General features: G+C 44.0%; 1 protein-coding gene and 1 long non-coding RNA gene across 2 annotated transcripts in view; both read right to left on the bottom strand.

Moving 5' to 3' along the window:
• LOC146176924 (protein Skeletor, isoforms B/C-like) overlaps positions 1-9,816 on the bottom strand; it is a 34,945-nt gene extending 25,129 nt beyond the window's left edge. Inside the window, exons 1-3 of the mRNA XM_084581424.1 lie at positions 9,807-9,816; positions 7,910-8,044; positions 6,077-6,155 (exon numbers count right to left, since the gene is read on the bottom strand). Coding sequence (XP_084437550.1) covers positions 6,077-6,155; positions 7,910-8,044; positions 9,807-9,816 — 224 coding nt within the window. The remainder of the gene's footprint in view (positions 1-6,076; positions 6,156-7,909; positions 8,045-9,806) is intronic.
• Positions 9,817-16,203: 6,387 nt separating this feature from the next.
• Positions 16,204-19,143, bottom strand: LOC146176923 (uncharacterized). Its single transcript, XR_014701234.1, has 3 exons — positions 19,041-19,143; positions 17,444-17,599; positions 16,204-16,307 (listed from the first exon to the last, which is right to left on the bottom strand). It is a non-coding gene; the product is annotated as an uncharacterized LOC146176923 (long non-coding RNA).
• Between the last annotated feature and the right edge of the window lie 2,016 nt (positions 19,144-21,159).

Below are 21,159 nucleotides of genomic sequence, written 5' to 3'. Positions count from 1 at the left end.
TTTCGCCCCGTGGAAAAGCAGTGTAGTGTCAACCGCGCAAATAATAAATTTCGTGGCAGTATCTATGTCAACTGAATCATTTATATAAAGGAGGAAGAGTAGGAGCCCCAGTATGCTTTCTTAATGCGCACCTGCTTTTATGTTACTAAAATATGAAACATGATTGATAATTCAAACTTGCTGCTTGCGGTGTGGAAGGTATAATTGTAATAATTTATGAAACGCTCCTCGAAAGCCTATATAGTCGGATTCCTTAATGTGATTAATTCGGTCAAATGCTTTTCAGTAGTCGACAAACACGGCCAGAGTGCACTGCTCATTGTGCCAATATCTCATGGTCCCCACCATTGGCACACCATGGTACCATGGTGTGCCCAGTATTTCTTCTTTCTGTAGCAGAAGTGCACGTTCTGTAGAAAGGCTTTTCATAAATCCAAACTGCGAGCTTGTTATTACATGCTGTTTACTTAAAAACGAGGTCATGCGTGTATGTATTAATTTTTCTATACCTTTTGAATAGACAGGAAATATGAATATTGGCCGAAAATTGAGAAACAAATTTATAACAACTTTTGTGCATTATCACCGCATTTGTGTATAGCAACAGCTCTACATGACGGATTTTAAAATGCAGTGCTAGCTATTGCGTCTATAAACACAACGATTGTGTTATTGGACATATAGAGCATTTAACTGCATGTCGGACTGCGCATCGTTAATGTAGGGAACATTTCTTGAGGATGAAGGATTGATGCAAGAGAATGGCCGGTCTGCTCCTAAGCCGAGGGCTCTGTTCCTGAAGGCTACTGGGCAGGGTCGTTACATAAAGGATCGATCATTCTTGAAGAAGCGGCTTGCCCAAGTTCCCTCTCGTGCAGCTGATGAAACCATTTTGTCTACTCTGATAGAATATTTGCGGGAATTACACATTAGGAGTGTGTCTAAATTTAAAACATACTGTAGTGAACTACGCGAGGATATTACGAAGACGAGGATGAACTACACGAGAATATCACGAAGACGAGGATAAGGACGACGAAGTGCCGCTGCGCTGATCGAGCTCGCTTGTGGAGGCCTAGACTGGCTGTGTTCTTGTGTGGTTCGCTGTGCAACTTCGAGAGGGCTATTAATCCTGTTAAAACACACGCCTGCGTATGCCACAGAACAGCGTTCGTATACAACCCATCGCTCTCCTTCTCCGCGTCGCCGGTCACTGTCACCAATGCGCCGGCGACCACCACCTGCTGACGAGGGAAACTAAACTCCGCGGTATCTGAAGCAAGAACTGCGTGCTCTGCGAAAAGCTCAAGGCCTCATATTTCGCCCACGAACGTTATAATGATCTTTATCGATGGTCTGTCCGTATATGCGCTGGTCGATACGGGTGCTGCAGTGTCAGTGATTCATGAGCAACTCTGCCGACGATTACGAAAAGTTACGACGTCATTTAACGGTTTGTCACTCCGCACTGCCAGTGAAGAGAGGATTGCACCTTTAGCAGCATGTACAGCGCGTGTCGTCATTGAAGGTCTGTACAGTGCCGAGTTCATAGTTTTGTCATCTTGTTCCCACGACGTGATCCTCGGATGGGACTTCTTGTCTAAAAATAACACCGTGATCGATTGCGCCCGTGCTGAAGTAGAATTTTCTGCACTGTGCGACGCACTGCCCAACGACAACCGTTCGGTGTGTCCTCAAAAGCTCACCATCGCTGAAGATGACGTAGCACCAGAGGCTCGTGCCGTTGTGCCTTTTTCGTGTCCTGCCGTGTCAGCCGTTAGTGTTTTATGTACGCCGTCTGCATCCTTCATCCACCGCAAACACCTGCCGCTGCCATTAGCTGTTCTCGATGTTCACGGTGGCTTCACGAATCTACTCATCTACAATCCGTCTCCGCGCCCGATTACTCTGCTACGTGGGGATCTCCCGGTTCTATTCAACCAGCCCACCTTCTGTCTGACCTGGGCGCCTCCGAGACCTACCGTAGCAACTACATCGATGCTCAGCAGTCCGCTCCGACGCCTGATTTGTTGCCAGACGACGTCTTTCGAACCGCCATCGATGGCGCTCTTCCATCCACATACCGGACGCAGCTTGTGACCCTTTTACAAACATTTCGCTTCGCCTTCGACGCAGCCCACACACCTCTAGGCCGCACTTCCACAGTCGCGCATCACATTCAGACCGGCTCTAACTCGCCTTTTCGACAGCGCCCCTATCGTGTGTCAGCGGCAGAGCGTCGCGTGATCAATGAACAAGTTGAGGACATGCTACAACGTGGTGTAATCCGTCCACCTCAAAGACCCTGGTCTTCACCAGTGGTGCTAGTGAAAAAGAAAGATGGTTCGTTTCGCTTTTGTATCGATTACCGGCGCCTCAACAAAATCACCCACAAGGACAATTACCCCCTTCCGCGTATAGACGGCGCTCTTGATTGCCTCCAAGGTGCCGAGTACCTTTCGTCTCTTGAGTTACGTTCCGGTTACTGGCAAGTGCCAATGGCCGCCTGTGACAGAGAGAAGACCGCATTTGTGAAGCCGGATGGCCTCTATGAATTTAATGTGATGCCCTTCGGTCTTTGCAATGCGCCCGCCACATTCGAGAGGATGATGGATAACATCTTGTGGAAGTTCATGTGGCACATCTGCCTCTGCTACTTGTACGACATTGTTGTCTTTTCTACCGACTTCGCTACGCACCTAGAGCGCTTGCGACAAGTTTTGGTTTGTCGTACTGACGCCGGCCTGCAACTGAATCTTAAGAAGTGTCACTTCGGTGCCAGGGAGTTGACTATTTTGGGGCACATCGTCTCTAAGGAAGGTTCTCGCCCTGATCCGGCCAAGCTGCGCGCAGTGGCGGAGTTTTCCTAAGCCGGTTTCGCTCAAGCAACTTAGAAGCTTCATAGGTCTATGCGCCTATTTTCGGCGCTTCGTGCAGAATTTTGCTTCGATAATTGCACCCCTTACGAAACTACCCGGAGGAAACAGTGACTTAACTGCGTGGTCGGTCGAGTGTGACGAAGCGTTCAACGCATTGCGCCGTATTTTCACTTCGCCACCAATTCTTCGCCACTACGATCAGACAGCACCCACTGAGGTCCATACTGATGCGAGTGGCGTTGGCCTCGGAGCTGTCTTGGCACAACGGAAGAACGGTTTTCACGAATACGTCGTCGCGTACGCGAGTCGTATTCTCTCTAAAGCTGAATGCAACTACTCAGATACGGAAAAGGAGGGTTTGGCAATTGTGTGGGCATTAACGAAATTCCGACCCTACCTTTACGGTCGCCAGTTTGACGTCCTCACGGACCACCACGCGTTATATTGGCTGTCCCTTCTTAAAGACCCGTCCGGCCGCCTAGCACAATGGGCTCTCCGCTTTCAAGAATTTTACATCCGCGTTATATATCGCTCTGGCCGTAAACACATGGACGCTGACGCTCTGTCTCGTTCTCCCCTCTGCAACGAACCTGCTTGCTCCACGGCGGCTGATCCCGTCCTCTCCTCTCTAACCGTCGCTAACATGCCCGCGGAGAAGCGCAAATATTCGTGGCTCGCATCTCTTATCGACATCGTGTCCACTTCTCCTAACGCTGCTGCGCCTTCTCGGACTTTACGGCGTCAGGCACCCCACTCTGTCCTACGAGACGGTCTTCTCTACCGCTGCAATTACATGACTGATGGTCGACGGTGGCTTCTCGTCATTCCCCGCCATTTACGATATGAAATTTGCGCCTCTTTCCATGCCGACCCTCAGTGTGCCCATCCTGGTGTAGTCAAGACGTTTCAGAGAATTTCTCAACGCTACTATTGGCGCGGCATGTACGGCTATATTTGCAAATACGTCCGCTCCTGCATCGCCTGTCAGCGCCGCAAGTCACCAACACCTCGTGCTTCTGGCCCCTTACAACCACTTCCATGCCCAGCCCGCCCTTTTGGCCGCATTGGCGTGTACATTTACGGGCCACTTCCCTGCACAGTTTCTGGGAACCGGTGGATTATCGTCGGCACCGACCACCTCAACCGGTATGCCGAGACCGCCGCTACTGCCCGTGAAGTTGCCCTGTTCTTGCTACATCATTTTGTTCTTCGCCAAGGCGCGCCGCGAGAGCTGCTGAGTGACCGAGGACGCGTGTTCCTTTCCAACGTCGTTGAAGCTCTACTGGCCGAATGTCGCATCATACAAAAGCCTATCACCCTCAAACAAACGGACTGACTGAGCGCTTCAATCGTACTCTCGGAAATATGCTGACGACGTACGTTGGGGCCGCCGATCCAACTAACTTGGACGCTGTTCTTCCTTTCGTGACATACGCTTACAACACCGCCACGCAGTCAACCACTGGATATAGCCCTTTCTTCCTCCTTTATGGGAGTGAGGCGTCGTCCACGATGGACACTATTTTACCAAATCGTCCCGACTCCGCCGAGTGTAATCTCCTTTCAGACGTTGCCAAACATGCGGAGAAATGTCGCCAGTTGGCCCGGAGTTTTACATCGGAATCTCAAGACCGCCAAAAGCATTACCACGACAAAGATCAGACGCCACACGTTTTTCCTGCAGGATCCCTTGTTTGACTCTGGGTTCCTGGCACCCACCGGGATTGTCATCAAAATGTCGAACCGGGTATCACGGTCCCTACCGCATTATCCGCCAAATCTCCCCTGTGAATTACATCGTGGAGCCACTCACTCCCTCTTCGGACATGTGTCATCGCGGCCGCGAAACTGTGCACGTGAGCCGCCTCAAAACGTACTACGATCCGCTCCTCTTGCCCTCATCATAGGTCGCCAGGATGGCTCTTCCTCGCTCCGGGGGAAATTGTAGTGAATTACGTGAGGATATTGCGAAGACGAGGATGAAGTAGGAGAGAATATCACGAATACGAGGATAAGGACGACGAAGTGCCGCTGCGCTGCTCGGGCTCGCTTGTGGGGGCCTAGACTGGCTGTGTTTTTGTGTGGTTCGCTGTGCAACTTCGAGAGGGCTATTATCCCGGTTAAAACACAGTAAAAAAACCCTTTCACATACATATTTGGAAGCACTTTAACAGTAGAGTGCGTTTAAAAAGACTTAGCATACTACGTCGCATATTGTATAAAGCAGTGGACAACCTAAATATCGATCAACTCAATTTTGTCGATTAAAAGGGGTAAATATTCGTTAAATGTTTACCCGTGTTTCCTTGGCTAGTGCACCAGAAATACACATTCATACATTTTGCTGTGTTACAAAATATCTCCCTTTATAATCACCATCTCTACATTGCCAGCCTCTACCACGATGACGTTGGTTGCACTTCATAGATGATCGACTTAATAGAAACAGTATGCAATAAGAGAAATATGTTGAATCGACTGCATCAATATATTTCAATCAGCTCTATATTTACTCTTCATCGCCCGCTCCTCTCAACCTACATCAATTATCTTGCGGCATTCGAAGGCAGCTCTCTTCAGTAAACTTTGCAAAATATTCCTGAAGAAATATGTTGGAAGCTCAGGCTGGCGCCGGCGTATATTCATAGGCATGCAGTGTGAATCGTAAGCGTCAGATGTGATAGTATGGTAGAACAAAGTAGAAATCATTCCTACAGTATGAATTGAGCTCGCAAATGTGCCAGCGTTAAAAGGACAAGTATAATAAAGTATAGCTCCACAATACGATCAGCCCCTTTCGAAGCAACGGTAGAAAGCTTCCCGCTCCGAGTATGGGCATTTCAGATAGATGGACAGTTTTTGTATTAAAGTAAAGATATTAGGAAGTGCAAGTGTTCCGGTATATACAGTCTCCTCAAGCGCAACACCGAGAGTTCTGTGGCCACCATCAACAGCAACTCTAGAGGCATTACTCTCCGCAAAACGGCGTCGGCATTCGTGTAGAATAAACTACTGTATCGAATAGTTATTCTAGTGGCAGCTGATACGAATATAGCGACGTGCTGGTTCTTTTGTTAAAGGAACTGTGACATTACAAGCAGGGCTGTGATGCTGATGTCTGGCACATCTGAATACGTGGGGAAAAAAATGCAAGGTACAATGTTGAGAATACGCCTGCGCAAGACGTTATTTCATACCTCCCAGTCTCATCCGGGATTTTCTCTCCTGCCGTGTTGTTGGAGTCTCCCTGAGCAAATTCTGCCCAGAAATGAGCCGCTGCGAATGAAGAGTCAAAATGCAGCAGTTGGCGCACTCTCATGCAAGAACTAGCTGTATGTATTTATATACAGATAGCGTTCTTAAACCGCAAGACGCGTTTATAAGAATCAGGTGAAAGCACTTCCGCCGGATGCACTCGTTTGAATGCATGCATCAGTTACAGTCGAAGAGGCTAGGAGGAATGTCAGATATAACTGCATCGTGATATTGATCCGCCGTAGTTTTGAGCTTTAAGATACAATAAGGACGCCCTAAAAGGTTTCTGATGCATAGAAAATGCATGTCGCTTAATGAAGGAGGCTCAAGTGGTCAGCGTTTACTAATAGATAGATTTAGCTTACCGTGATCCGCGATCCGCCACCGTGACTCTCACGCGCGCGTAGGCGGGGCGCTCAAAGTGATTGGTCCCGACGCGGCAGGTCTGTGTGCCGACATCCAGTATGTGGCGCCATCTATCGGCGTCAAGGGGGTCTGGGCATGCGCAGTGGAACGCGCGGTGGCGAATCACGGTAGCGGATCGTGGATCACGGTCAGCTAAAACTCTCTAATGTGTTGTGATCGCCCTTTCGTTACCGGTGGACCTCCTATCTTTACTAGCTTTGGCCTCACACATGTGAAAACTACTCTTGAAATCAAGAAGTGAATGCACCAGCTTAGCGACGAAGGATCGAGCTTTAATTATAAAAAAACATTACTAATGTGATAGTGAAATTGTTGCCTGTCTAACCCTAAAAAATTGCAAAACATTTTATGCCAATGAGAGAAACATCAACGTTGCTGCCGAATTAAAAATGTACCAACGTTTAAAAATTTATCTTCGTGCGTTCTACAGGACTATCATTGTCACATTCACGCCAGCAAGAATATTTGGCTTAACACTGTACACCAAGGCATGTACATGGCGGTGAGTATTTTGTCCCCGACTACAGACACACCGGCGAAAAACGTTTGCCTATAGCAGTGGTCTGAATTAAGCTTATACTGATATTCGGGCAGCGCAAATAAAACGCCCTGTATTGCAAGCCGGGTGCCGAAAATATTAAGAGCAATGATTGAAAACAATCACTAGATAAAAATAAAAATTATGTTGGAACAAAATATTGCATTAAGAATGGAAGCAATTCTTTAGGACCACACACTCCCATTCTTCGTGAAAACGAAACGTGGCTTGTGCATGATTGTTGTAAACGCCGGAGGGGCTCATCTCAAGGATGTTTCGGAGAAGACTACAAAAAGGCTATATTAATACGGTTAATAAAAAAATTGTTGCCGATACTAACACGAAAAGAATCAAAATGCAGACTTGAAGATGGCGAGGGAGGATTCTCTGCCGCTAAGCTTTGGAACGTAGTTTATATCAATAAAAATTAATACGCAAATGCCTCTTAATTCCTCAAATGAGCGTTTACTGTGGTGAACAAGGCCATTTATTTCAGTTTATTTGCATAATGAGTTTGGTTGGAAAGTTGAATTTTCAGAATTTCTCATCCTTTCACAATAAAGGTGAACTTATTTGGGAGTAGCGGGTGGTCTCCTGCTTCGCAGTGCGTGCCGGCCTTTGCATACGGGCATGACATTGATTGCCTATAAATGGGGCTCAATTCGAGATATTTTACGGTGCAAGACTGCGTTTCTAAATGCGTGAAAAAAACCAGGGAAATAACACATCTCCAGTGGGCGCGTGTATTGCAAGCATTCGTTCTAATATAAAATTGGCATTTTTTTAAGAAAAGGAAGAGTCAATAGCGCACATTCGTCCATCCCGTCGTAGGTGAGGTAAGCGATGACAACGCTGTTTTCACTAGCGGCGTAGACGAAACCAAAGACGACATTTGACGGGGCATGAAGTCTTCCGAGAGGCTTGCCATAGTATCCACCGGGAGTGCCTGCACGAGGAAACCCGCGTACCGAGGAGGGTGGTCGGGATTAAAAATGAAATTGAGCAAGCCTACAAAATGCTATTTGCGCATTTTTTTATGAAGCAGGTACCAACAAAGATTTCCTGGTAGCGCTACACGGCAGCCATGGTTCACTTCGTGTGGAGTGTTAGCGCAAGGCAGATGTGGCTGCTATTCACATGTGGGAAAGGCTAGTGAGTTTCGGCTTTTTTTTTCTACCGCTATTGTTGACGGAACACAAATATTTTAGTATTCGGTCTAAATGTATCCTACACCTCAATATTTCCCTCGTTATCTATATTTGCCTGAAGCGTGGTACTCTAACGCGCAATATGGAATGCTTAGAGCTTTGTAAATTGTGTAATGAGCCAACGCTAGAAAAATATGTGATTAAATTCTGCGATAAATTAAAAGGGCATCATTATTCATGTCTTTGCACTAATAGTTATGATGCTTTTAATTCGGGCATAAGTATATCCGCGTTGTCTCATATCCTAAAAAAACGCGGTTAGGCTGCAGACAAGAGGATGTCTTGGTGCATGTAGCCCTGCCTAATGCCTAATCGTTGTTCGATATCTACAAATATAAATTAACAATCATAGCTGTTTGTGAGCACAAATTGAAATACTTCACGTTCTGTCCGAACACGACGGTGTGGCATTCTCTCAACACTGTGTTGTTTCTCCAAATCAAACAATGTGCCCGTTATCACCTTAAGGGTGAGCTTCATCTAAAACCTTAAGTTCTAATAATCCAATTGAATCATTATTCAGTAATCTTACGCTTGAAATCTTTAATTCAGCATAACTCCAAAGCTGATGTTTTGACTATGTTCAGTGGCAGAATAAGTAAAAGAGCAGGTTCTCGAATTGTTTCCATATGAATCGGGCAAAACGTTTAAACTCTGCGTAGTCATCACTTGCTGGCCAAAATTCGGCGCTCATTTACTAGCATTTTGTGTCTATAGTGACGGAATAGTTAATAACAAAGGGACGCGATGTCATGGAAGAAAGCAATAAATGTATAAGGGACAATAAACTACGCCTTTAACATTTTTGTTTGGTTTGGCTATTTGAGTTTATTCTCTCAAAGCGACACAGAATATGAGGCCCCATAGTGGAGTGCTCAGGATATTTTGACCACCTACTGTTCTGGCATCGCAAAGCATACAGGCACCTTGCTTTTAACCTCTGCCGAAAAGCGGCCACCGCGACCGGGATTCAACCACGCATCCTTAGGCACACTAGTCCAGCGCTTTAACCACTGCGCCACCCCGGCCCGGCTTTAAGGGCATGATGCAATATCGTATGCTACAAGCCCATATATAAAACCCTGCTCTCCCCAAGCCTCATGAAACTGTCTGCGTGGCCTATTGGGGTAACGTGAAAGCAAGGATCATGGCAGGCTGATTCTGATATCCCCTGTCTATGAAAGGAGAGGCCCGAGTTGGCAGCTCCTGCAAAACGTTTTTTCACGTAACCCGACGTCCACTTAGTGCTCGGCCATGGCAGCCGCCATGCATGCCTTCTGCAAGCGCCATGTGGGGATATTTCGCACACAATTGACTCTAACGCCAGGGCCAGTTTTTCGGTGAACAGTGTCTATACCGCTATTGGATTAGTATCACCATCATCTGCCAGACTATATTCACTGCAGTGCGAAGGCTTCTTCCGCATTCCTCCAACTAACTCGGTCATGTGCTAGCTGCATCCACCTGACTGCTGTGAACGTCTTAACCTTATCCACCCACTTTCTGCCATCCCCTGCCGCGCTTTCCTTCCCTCAGAATCCAATTTGTTACCCTAAACGACCATCGGTTATCCTATCTTCGTAGTACATGTCCTGCTCATGTCCATGCATGCAGGGTTAGAATAGTCTGGTTTTAACTTAGGTAAACCTGGCAGGACTACAGAAAGGTTCTGTGCAGAAGTGGGTTAACATGGTAGAGAATGTACCATGCACAATTCGATACTCTGTGGCCATTTAACACGTGAGGCGCATTGTCATCAGTGATGCCAATGAAACTGAGTATTCTTCTCATGGGTAATTCTCAGATTCAAACCTGCTCCTTGGTCGCTTTAAGTTTTTAAGCAATAGCCTGAAAGGGCCTTTGACCAAAACGTTAAACGGTGCCCCGGCGAGTCTTCACCGGCCGTCCGCCGGTATTATTCCCGTGAGAGAAACATTGCTAACAAGGCGTAGGAAGACGGTAGACGGGCGATCACTAACTGTGCGTAGGACTGCTTGACATTACATTGCCAGAAGCAGTAAACTAGGGTCTATTTTATCATATGGATGGGTGATATCAGAATCAGCCTGACACGACCCTGGCATTCACGTTACCCCTAGGCCAGGCAGGCATTTGTTCATACAGGTTGGTTAGCTTGGTAGTGATACTTTATATGTGGGCTTGTAGCCTACCCTATCACCTCACAGCCGTAATGCGGGAGCCTTAAGTGTGCTTCATAATTTTATTTTCATCATCTTGCTGCCGACCTCACTCAGTGATCTTGGCTGGTCTCGTTAATTAGAGCTCTCACTAAATAGAACACCGCGGTTGTCAGCACCGCTTCATGTTAATTATATGTATATGCCCCGTGCACCGCCCATAGGTGCGCCACTGAAAGCCACCTAGCGGTCGTTTTCAGTAGTCTTTCCGGGATACGAATTGCGGCTGCTCATGCGTCGCTGCGAGTATTGGCGATGTTTGCGGGGGCGATCGTTTTTTCAGCTCCAGCTGATTTCTTCGATGAAGGCCTTAAGCATAAAATTTAGGTTGGCCCTTGTGTAGAGACGAAAACATTGATGATGATGCAGTTATCAGGGAGAAACAAATTCGTGCAAGGTGTCTCGTACTGCCAGTGCTAAATGACCAGCTGCGTTTTTGAGCCCTGCTTTTCTGTGGGTATGGTGCATCGAATGGATTATTTCTTTCGCAAATACTGCCAGCTTTCGGAAGTGGAAGTGGAAATACATAGTAAGGAAAATAAAAAAAAGTGTTACAAGATACATAGAAGGAGAAAAACACAAGAATACATTGATGGTCCACTCCTAGGGCAGATAATCCCTTGAAACACAAACGTGGTTATCGCTAGAGTGTACTACTGCATCAGGAGTACAGATTCCAACTACAGTGCGAACAGGTTCACAGAAAATTCAAGATGTTCTGAAGAATCGCACAAACAAAAGCGCTTTGCTTCAACTGTTTACAGGCACTTTAGTTTCGATAGCAAAGATTTGACAGTCAGACATTTGACAGCGTCGCAAGGAAGAGCATTCCACTGGCCGATAGTTCTTAGAAAAAATTATTTTTTGAAGGCTTCTGTTCTTCTGAGCTGTATTCTTTTAATGTTTGTGAATGATATGCTCGTGTGTCTCGCCTTGTAGCAGGCTCGACCTAGATGTTCCGATCCATACCGAGTTTACGACTGGATATTAAATGCATGCATTTTATCCTCTCATAATACTATCGGAGTTGAAGATGTTCTAAATTACCTTTTCTACCAGAGCAGCTAATGAGATGCACCAGCTGTAAGGGTTATAGATGAATCGGGTGGCTTTTTTGTATTGATCAGTGTCATAAATTAAGTTCAGTATAAGGCTCCCGCACAACCGAAGCACATCAAGAGCCGGTCGTGTAAAAGTATCGTAATCGATGAGTTTTATATCTTGAGTAGACTTCTGCGGGGTCCTGCTCATGTAACCTGGCTTTTGCATAGCCTTTTTTTTAACATACGAAACATGCTCGTTTCACCTAAGGTCAGAAGAGAAAATTACACGTAAGTACTTGTTGCTTTAACGGAAGACAGAAGTTAACCAATAACGGAATTCGGAAAATTAAGAGGCTTCTTTTCGCGGATTATTGTCATTGCTGGTTTTTTTTTTTGTTTATTTTTATTTGCCACGTTATGCCCCAGTTTTCATTTTTGGAATGATAAATTAGTAGAGATTGGTGATTTCAATTTTTAATTTCTTGGTAGATGATGCAGTCATCTGCAAACGGCTTGCTTTTAAAGCACACTTCGTTGACAATATTAATAATAAAAACAAGAAGAAAAGAGGCCCAAGAACTGACCCGTGTAGAACACCTGACTTTACAAACATAAAATCTTAACACACTCCGTTATGACACACATTGCCTTCTGGAAGAAAGATATGCGGCAATCCATGTGAGCAGTGTGTCATTTTTAAGAACGTCCTGCAATTTTAATAATAACTGCGGTTTGGACACACAATCAAATGCTTTTTCTAAGTCCAAGAAGATAATCTCTATGTGGCTGTGGCTATCTATTGCTGCAGCCAAGTCACGCACTGCTTCAATAAATTGTGTGCCCGTGGACACACCCTGCGAAAACCGTGTTGCGGAGGTTCGATTAGATTGTCCTCTAACAGCAAAGCCGATATGAGTTCGAAAATGATGTGCTCCTTTATTTTATAGGCTTTGCACGAAAGCGACATTTGCCTTTACGATGTGGGAAGTGATGTGTTCTCCGCTTTCGGTATTGGTGTAACTTTCGCATACTTCCAGTCATTGGGTAGTGCTGCTTGGGATAAAGATGTCTTAAAAATGACGGATACATACTTAGAGGACCACTTTACATATATGTATAGGAAGGTTTTCGGTATCTCGTCCATTCCTAATGCCTTTTTTGTGTCAATGTTAAGTAAAAGTGATACGATGCCTTGTTCTGATATGCACACGTTATTGATAGCAGGATTGGCACTGTGGTATACAAAATCTGGGCTTTTCCCATTAGGAGATGCAAAAATGGAAGAGACGAACGTGTTAAAGCAATTTGCAATTTGTAACTTGTCTCTCAGAGCTTCTTCGTCTATATTCTTGCCGAAGAAGGAGTCCTTTCTAGGTGAAAAATGCCGCCAGAACTTGGCAGGCAGTGAAAGAAGAAAATGCTTCTTCATCGTTTCAGTGTGGCATTTGTATTTTGCCTTGGTTATGCATTTTTTTAAGATTAAGGCGATTGTGTGAAAGCTTTAACACATTAGCCGCAGAGGGATACTGGCGGATTTGTTTTCTCATTTTTTTTCCGCTTCAGGCATACAATTTCTTTGGACATCCAGAAATTAGTATTTTGCACAATTTTTAGGTTACATGGCATGAACTTATTTATATACTTGAACACAAGATTCTTTAAGATTATCCACAAGCCGTCGACCAAACATGACTCGTAAAGATATAGAAAGGAAGAAAAAAACGCATCCAAAAAGCGAATGGCATCAGCACATGACAAATTTAGAAATATACACATCTTTTTGCTGTTTTTCGAAGCAATATTCATGTTCAGGATTAAGCTTATCATCTTGTGACGTGAGATGCCTTCCAATATCTGTATTTTTGTATCAGGACGAAGCAGTTCACTAAAGAGAGGAAATAAATCTAGATTGGCCTTGAGCCATTTTGAATGCGCGTTGGGTGCCTTACTAGCTGTGTTAAATAATAGAAAAGTACGATGTCAACTAAGGGCTCTGCTTATATAGAAAGTAGTTAAGGGAGTCCGTTCTCCCATATAATTTACGGAATATTAATATCGCCCACTATAGTTAACGTTGGATGAAAATGTTTTGATCTCACATGGAAATTCAATATTTTTCCAAAAAGAGTTTCGCTGTTCTGAGGCCTATAAATTGCTCCTAAAATAAGGTTCGGGGCACTTGAAGATACCTTTTGATGCACTAAAGCACAGGCATATCAGAAATCCCGATGATATGCCGTTAATCTTTAATTAATATAGCAACTCCAACATCTCTAAAATTTCGATCTTTTCGGTAGGAGGGGTAGCCTGGTGGTGTTATTTCGAAGTCTCCAATTTCAGGGCGTAACCAAGTTTCCTTTATAATTATTACAGCAGGCTTATGTGCCATTATTATACTTTTTAGATCCTCCAGTTTCTTTACCAGATTCCGTGCGTTCAGGTTCAAGCATTCAAAGAGCAAGTGGTGGACTGTATTAGTTTATTCGCTCGGTGTTGGTTTGCCACTGTCAGGGTGTTTAGCCGCAGGGATTTGTTTATTTGCACTGTCGTCCCAATGAAACAGCTCACTATCTACTTTGTTATATCGTACACCATTTTACCTTTGCTTCCAACATTCCTGATTTCCGACGTGTTGTCCCATAGTTGATTTTCTGTCGCATTGCCTCTGAGAAGTCATCAATATCGAAATACCGTTACCTTTTAATTTAAAGCAATTCTGCATTATGCGTAACTTTCAACGGGTCTTGGTTTTCCAGGCAGCTGTCGACGGACACGATGTGTTCTTTCTGTCGAAGATGTAGTTGCGCCCAGCTTTCGTTCAATACGCACTCAAATACTCATTACGTAAGCTGCTGTAGCGTCTCATCGGCCTTTTCGGCAAGCACCAAGACTAAAGCGTTATTTCGTCAGGAACGGTCTTCCAAATCAGTGAGCTTTTATTCGAAGTTGTGAACAGTTTTTCAAAGCCAGAGACCCTAATAGCAACCTAATTTACAGCTAAAGAGATAGTCTCAATCTTACCATGTTTTGCTACAATGACGTCAATCGTTTTATTAATATTGTCTTCCACTTCAAGTATTTCGGACAGGTTTTTTTCTCTGATTGGACCTGCGTTGGATTCTACGTCCCCACAAAGCACAAGCAGAGAGAATCGATTTAGCCAGGTCCGCATGGCCACCATGCGTAATTCTATAAAAAGCAATAGTTTTTTTCTCCTATTCTTTACTTCTGTTTGTTGGATACTTTTGCCTTCTATGCTGCTGTTGTCAGGCCTGTCCGGTAAAGTGGTGCGATAGTTCTGTTTTAGGCATCTTCTTCCAACATTTCCTTTAGCGAGCCTTTTCGGGATTAATGTAACCTGGTGTAGTGATGGGCGTCTTTAGCACTATAGTCTACGTTTTCTACCATTCTTCTTTTTCTACTATTTTTTCTAGACTATACCTTTCTTTATCTTCCTCTCTGCGTTGTGTTTGATTTATGAGCACTTTCTCTCATTTTTTTCTGTTTAATTCTTCTGCTCCTTAATTATTATAGTTTTTTATCTTTCTGGATTTTTGTGAACCTTCCATTTCAGTGTCGTAGGAGACAGCCAAGCTCTATTTTCCACCCCATTTTAGCTCTACTTCATTTCTACTGGTGGCGGACTATCCTGGACTATCCTGGTTACGTATAGCGCTTCTGAAAGTTGCCCGTAGGCCGAAAGGAAGGAAGGAAAAAAGCATTTATTTAAACCCAATAACTACGCACTGGTGGTTAGCCGAAGTTGCAGCGCTATCACTCATAGGACAACTTTAGACTCCGTTCAACAAGGATAACATAGCGAGTAGAAAGACGCTACAAACATTAGGCTTATGAGATACTGTTTGCTTGGCAGCGGATTTATGCCTGTATGATGCACATTTTATTTCTACACAAACTAAAAATTAGAACAACCTGAAGATTATACAATAAATGCTGCGCCCGAATAAATGGCATGTCTATAAATTATGCTTTCCGAGTACCAGCTAGATAAAGAGGTACATATGTGGTGTGTGTAGGCGGGGGTCACTTAGCTTCAAAAAGTAATCAGTTTGAATCAACGTTCCTCCTGTTTCCACTCATTCACGCCTCCCCTCCCCATTTTTCATTCTTGGTCGGTAACGTTCCTTTAATAAATATGCAATGGATTAACAAAAAAAAAGAGGTTTTTGTACCTAATGTAACAGACCGGCAGAAACAATTCACAATATTGCTTCCGACGACACTGTTTTCTCTTGCTTCACTTTTTTTGATTGGGAATATAGTTTTCCGCATTGCTGCCACTGCCTTGTGTGCGTATGCATGTATTTGATATCCGTTTGTCACATTATTCTAATTTTAGACGTTTTAAATATCGGAGAAAGAGTACTGTCGCTCTCTAGCACAGCGAAAACATGCTGATCGTGTATTTCTGAAGCCTAATGTGGTGACATCATTTGTTGATGCATATTATACCTTAAAGTTGGTAGGATTACACAATGAAGTCACAAACCTGCAACAGCGCAAAAATGCAGAAAAGACAAGACATAAGGAAATGAGCTATGGGTATCTGGCCCTTTGATATTGAACTGGATTTCTAAAGCCTAAAATAAACGCAGAAGTAATTTCGATACAGGAGACGTGCGAACGTTACTTACAGGTCTGGATCCCTGGAGGATGTGTTGGCTTAAAAGTACGCGGGGTTGAACTTTCGTGTGGTGTAAATTCCGTGTCCGTAAAAAAGAAAGGTGTGGCATCTGTAACTGAAGCAATTTGTAGATAAAATAAAGCGTCTCCACTGACAGAAACAAGCCGAAAACGTCGCTATACAGAATGCACTCAACACAGCTTCCTTGCTGGACATTTCGTTTTCAAGCTGACAATTTATCATTGTTCTATTGAGGAGTATAAGGTCAGCGAGATAAACAATTAGAGGTCTTTTGCAACACTGCACTGGAAGAATGTGAAAGCGTCTGTGCTGCTGCGGCATTTTTATTAACTACCCATGGCCAACCAAATATGACTAATTAACCACAAGTAATTTTCTTGTGACTATCTTATAAGTATTCTTGTTATGAATGAATACTATCAGTATATTATATTATAGTGAATATGGTACCACTAGACTGGTAATTTTGATCGTGCATAATTTTCTTGGATATAAAAGCAAAGAGTTACGTTTCTACAATAAACTCTGCGTTCCGGTTTAGGAGTAATCAGGGAATAATGCTAGTTCAAAACAGTCACATATAGTTTATGTGATATTCGTATAGGATTCTCTCACTGTATTTTATTTCTAGACACTATGCTACATCAGGGAAAACCACCGGTTTCTTTGACAGCCATAAAGAAAAAAGACAACACACTACTTGACTGAACGGGGTGTCAATGCTTTATGAAGGTGCTGTAGCCATAAAATAGGAACACATTGAAGGCTGCATGACTACCTGCCTTCCTGAGCATCCGCGTCAAGACTCTGTCTGTATGAAAAAAAAAAAAAAAAGCTGTAACGGAAGAGTTTGCTTGATCACCTCAGTTTTGTGCGTGCCTGTAGTACATATTTTCCTCGTTGCGAAAATTCCCTCTCTTCTTTTCTTATAACACAGTTATAACAGTAATTTATTTAGACGACATAACGGTCCAGCAACAGACCCACGGTGCCAAAGAAAGAAAATAGAATTATTATTCGAAAGGAGCGATCACTGTTTTTAGCCAACGCCTCACTTGTCTGATTCTTATCTAACACTTCGCGTGTATATGATGTGATACCAACATTTTAAGACCACAAATAAACCCCAAAATTATTCCTACTATAGGGGTTCTGCAAAATACAACAGTAAGCACTGCGTTTGGCTATCGGAGGGTAATCGGTAAACGGTTTGCAAAGCACTATGCTTACCGGGTTCAACAGTAATAACAGACGGCGATTTTCTAGCCTCCGAAGGGACTGTCGCGGGGACAAGCGGCGGTATAATGAGTGTTTCATCAGTCGCTATGCTTGAGAAATCATCTCCTGGTTGAGTGGCACTGAAGTCTCTTCCGGTGTCATCGCCTCCTTTGTTTGGGAGAAAAAAAACAGTGGTCGCAAAAATGTAACAATGTGAGATTTCTCTCAACAAAACTTTTCCACACAGATGTTATCCAGAACACAGAGCAGCAAACGTAATACAAGGGAGGGCGAAGAACGTTTGATAAGATATATTGAAAATCACCAATTGCAACCTGTCACTGTCACCAAGTAAGCCATAAATATAAAATGTTCTCAACCGCGCTAATAAACGCTTTGATAGAGCGTCTTTTGTGGCATTGAAGATCTCCAGAGAAAGGCACATTAGAAGACCAGATATTCGAAACAGTCAGAGATAGTGGAGTTCCCAATAAAGAAAGCCGCCCCCTTGCCTTTCTGATTAAGTATGCATGCTGTACGGAAGCGATTTTGCAATTGCTTATAGTCTGACAACATTACACCAAAAGCAGCTAAAGAGGGCGCCAGGTATTACCAATTTGACTATTGTACTTAGGAAGTTTCTTTTATTGCCAGAGTGTTTATACGGGACGCTCATTGAGCCGTCATCTGGCTTCAGTTCTTCGACGGACAGCGATAGAGGCAGCTAGAAGAGATGAGAGCTGCAGTTGGGCGTTAAATTGGACATGAAGTGCAAGTATTAGAGGAGGCTGTATTCACCAAACAGAGAGATAGCAGTAAAAAACTCTACACCGCAGAATTTCCTCGTATCTATCGCACTGCCTGCTATCCGCGCTGTTTCTGAATTCCAATGCACACTATAGCTTTATAGCTAGCAGACTGCACTATATTTTATATCCTCGGGTGTTTCCGATGGAGACGAAACGAAGAGGCGTCCGCGTGCTGTGCGATGTATTCCTATGCGATGTAACCAAAAGGAAATGACGGGCATCTATCGAGATTTAATCACTCGTGTTCTCAGCACTGTAAGCATTCCAGTCACTCCCAAGGGATACCGCCACCATGCCACACATTCTCTCGTGGAGCACCGCCGACGCAACTGAATAGGGCGGCAGCAACTCGATATAATAATAATATAATATTTAGTCCACCGCAAAAGGGAAGGTGCAGTATATGTCATACTTATTCTCTGGACAATGAATTGCGCGAAGGAAAGGGAGGAAGGCGGAAGTGAAAATGAAAAAATGAAGAGAGCCGTATTGCAGGTCTGCTGAGTAATTTCGACCACCTGAGAATCTTTACCATGAACTGATATCGCACAGCACACGCACGCAACAGCCGTTCGATGCACGTTACGGTATTTCGAATCAAGTCAGTGAATGTGTTGCTCCATGAACTCATTGCGTTTCCCTTTTTATCAGACACTTCTATAGAAGCTTGGGGAGCACTCGAACGCGCGACATCCTACAAGCAACTAGTATAAGACCATAATTTTTTCTTGGCCCAATGCGCTATTATATAGTTGATTGATATGGTGTGAAAAGACCTTACAGTAATACCAACCACTCACCGGAAGAGGCAATGACAAGCACAGCAACGGTAGCACCAAAAACGAAGAACAAAACGACGGCCAGCATTATCACCAAGACCGGTTGTGGCCGCTCTGATTTTCTGGAAAAACAAATTAGGTTCTCAGCTTAGGAGGAAGCAACTCTTCTCTCTATGTGTTCCCAGTTTACTGCTGGTGCACACCGTTTTCCTCTGTCAGTGCAACTCTCACGAACGGGAATCTTCAGCCCAGCATACACTGTAGACAAGAAATATTTTTGATATGCAGATCTCATAATGTCTTTTCTATTTATTTTCAATTACCTTCGACCCCTTTTACAAAATAAAAATTCAATTTTCAGCGAACTACATTTTATTCTGTATTTTCTATTTCCCTGTTAACAATATAGAAACGCGCATTAACTCAACGAACTATATATTAGAGAGGCGTGTGAACGATGTTGCGTCTCTTATTTTGTGACTTGACGATCACTCTTTTTAAGCGGCCATCCGAAATTCGCCCTTACGCGTTCACTAATCTAGGAAGCAAACATTTTCTTCGCTTAAAAAATAAGGAAATCACCATGTGCCTTAAGCGAAACAGGGCAGGGCAGCTGTTTTTGGCAATTAAGAGGGCTTTTCCTGTCCCCTTTTTTCATCAATTGCTCATAAAGCGGCATCTGGGATTTTGACACCAACGTCCAGAGCCCCTACTTGTCTGCGGCTATTCACACATTGCCGGACGAAGTCGCGCGGTATTGAAAAGACGAAGAAGAGCACTCATTATCTGAAAAAATTGTATTTATCACCAGCCGTCTATTCTACATTAAGTTAATGGAACGTACCTATGCTATAAGGAACATCGATGATTGAAATTTAGCCCGAGTGAGCAAGCGGTACCGTATGACGTTTATACAAAATATTGAATGGAAATGCAAACTTTATTAATAAATATTTTTGAAGACGAGGGTAGAAAATAATTGGTTTGGACTTACACACTGCTCTTATTAAGCAGTACAGTATTTACAAGTGTTTTCCCGTGTAATATTGGTAATATACATTGTCAGCATATTATATTTAGAAGATTTCAGCGAATAACTTACCCGTCCCCGACATCTGGAATCGCAAAGTATGCAGTGTGTAAATATTTAATCTTTCTAAAGCAAACAATGTACTATCTCAGTTCAGAACAAATATTCTTCCGCTGCTTCCGCTGAGTAAATATGAAAATGGTGTTCTTAAGGACGATTTGACGTTCCACATATTAAGACCTCCCGACAGCCAATATAATTGTCCAAACCTAGAACTGTCCTATGTGCGACCCTGACGAATCAGTCCACCTCCTTCACCGCGGAACGATATTCTACCAGTGTTTACTAGATTCATTTCTTCATCGCACGTCAAGAGGAAGTGTCATCGGGATTTGGTAGCGAGGAGCTGAAAGAACCTGCAAGAAATTAAAAGGTCTATCATGCGAGTGTAAGGGCAATTCGCTTACCTCGGTTCAACAGAACTATTTCAGCTTTATCAAACTGAAGGCGAACATCTAGTAGCATTGTTGCCCACCTTCCAATTACCCTAACGGTTGGGAACAAAAGGAACATTATACATAACGTATGTGATAAATATCGCATTTAAATTCTTTGACCGATTCGCTTTCCCACCAAGCGCACTCCGGGCGAGTAGGTTCACAAGTTTCATATCAAAAAAACGTGTGAGTGTTCGGAAAAACTATTGTCACAGAAGCCAGTAAAACTGAGTAGGCAGGTTTAGTTTCACCTACGCAAAGGCACCGGCAAAAGAAGGCACGGAACCAACTGGCGGGCGAGCATCGAGAGCGAAGAAGACGAGCGCGTCACATGGCGGCGCCAGTAAAATGACATTTCGCCATTGCCTCTCCCGGTGGAAGAGGCATCGTCCCGATGCCGAGTGGCGAGGTCGAGGATAGCAGTAGTCGGCGAGGATGCCGCGTTCACGTAAAACAGTTAAAGGAAGCAAAAAACAAAAAGGCACATGTAGCTAGACCTAGTGGGAGTAGAAGGGCTTCATTCTGGCGACATGTACGACTTCCTATTGTGCTTTTCCGTAAGGTTGAGCGAACAGTTCCTTGCGGAATCACTTTGTAGGTGACATCGCTGAGT

This window comes from Amblyomma maculatum, chromosome 10 (genome assembly GCF_055883805.1).
Source record: "Amblyomma maculatum isolate TAMU_Amacu chromosome 10, ASM5588380v1, whole genome shotgun sequence".
In the NCBI taxonomy this organism is placed as follows: Eukaryota; Metazoa; Arthropoda; class Arachnida; order Ixodida; family Ixodidae; genus Amblyomma; species Amblyomma maculatum.
This window is presented reverse-complemented; position numbering and strand designations above follow the sequence as displayed.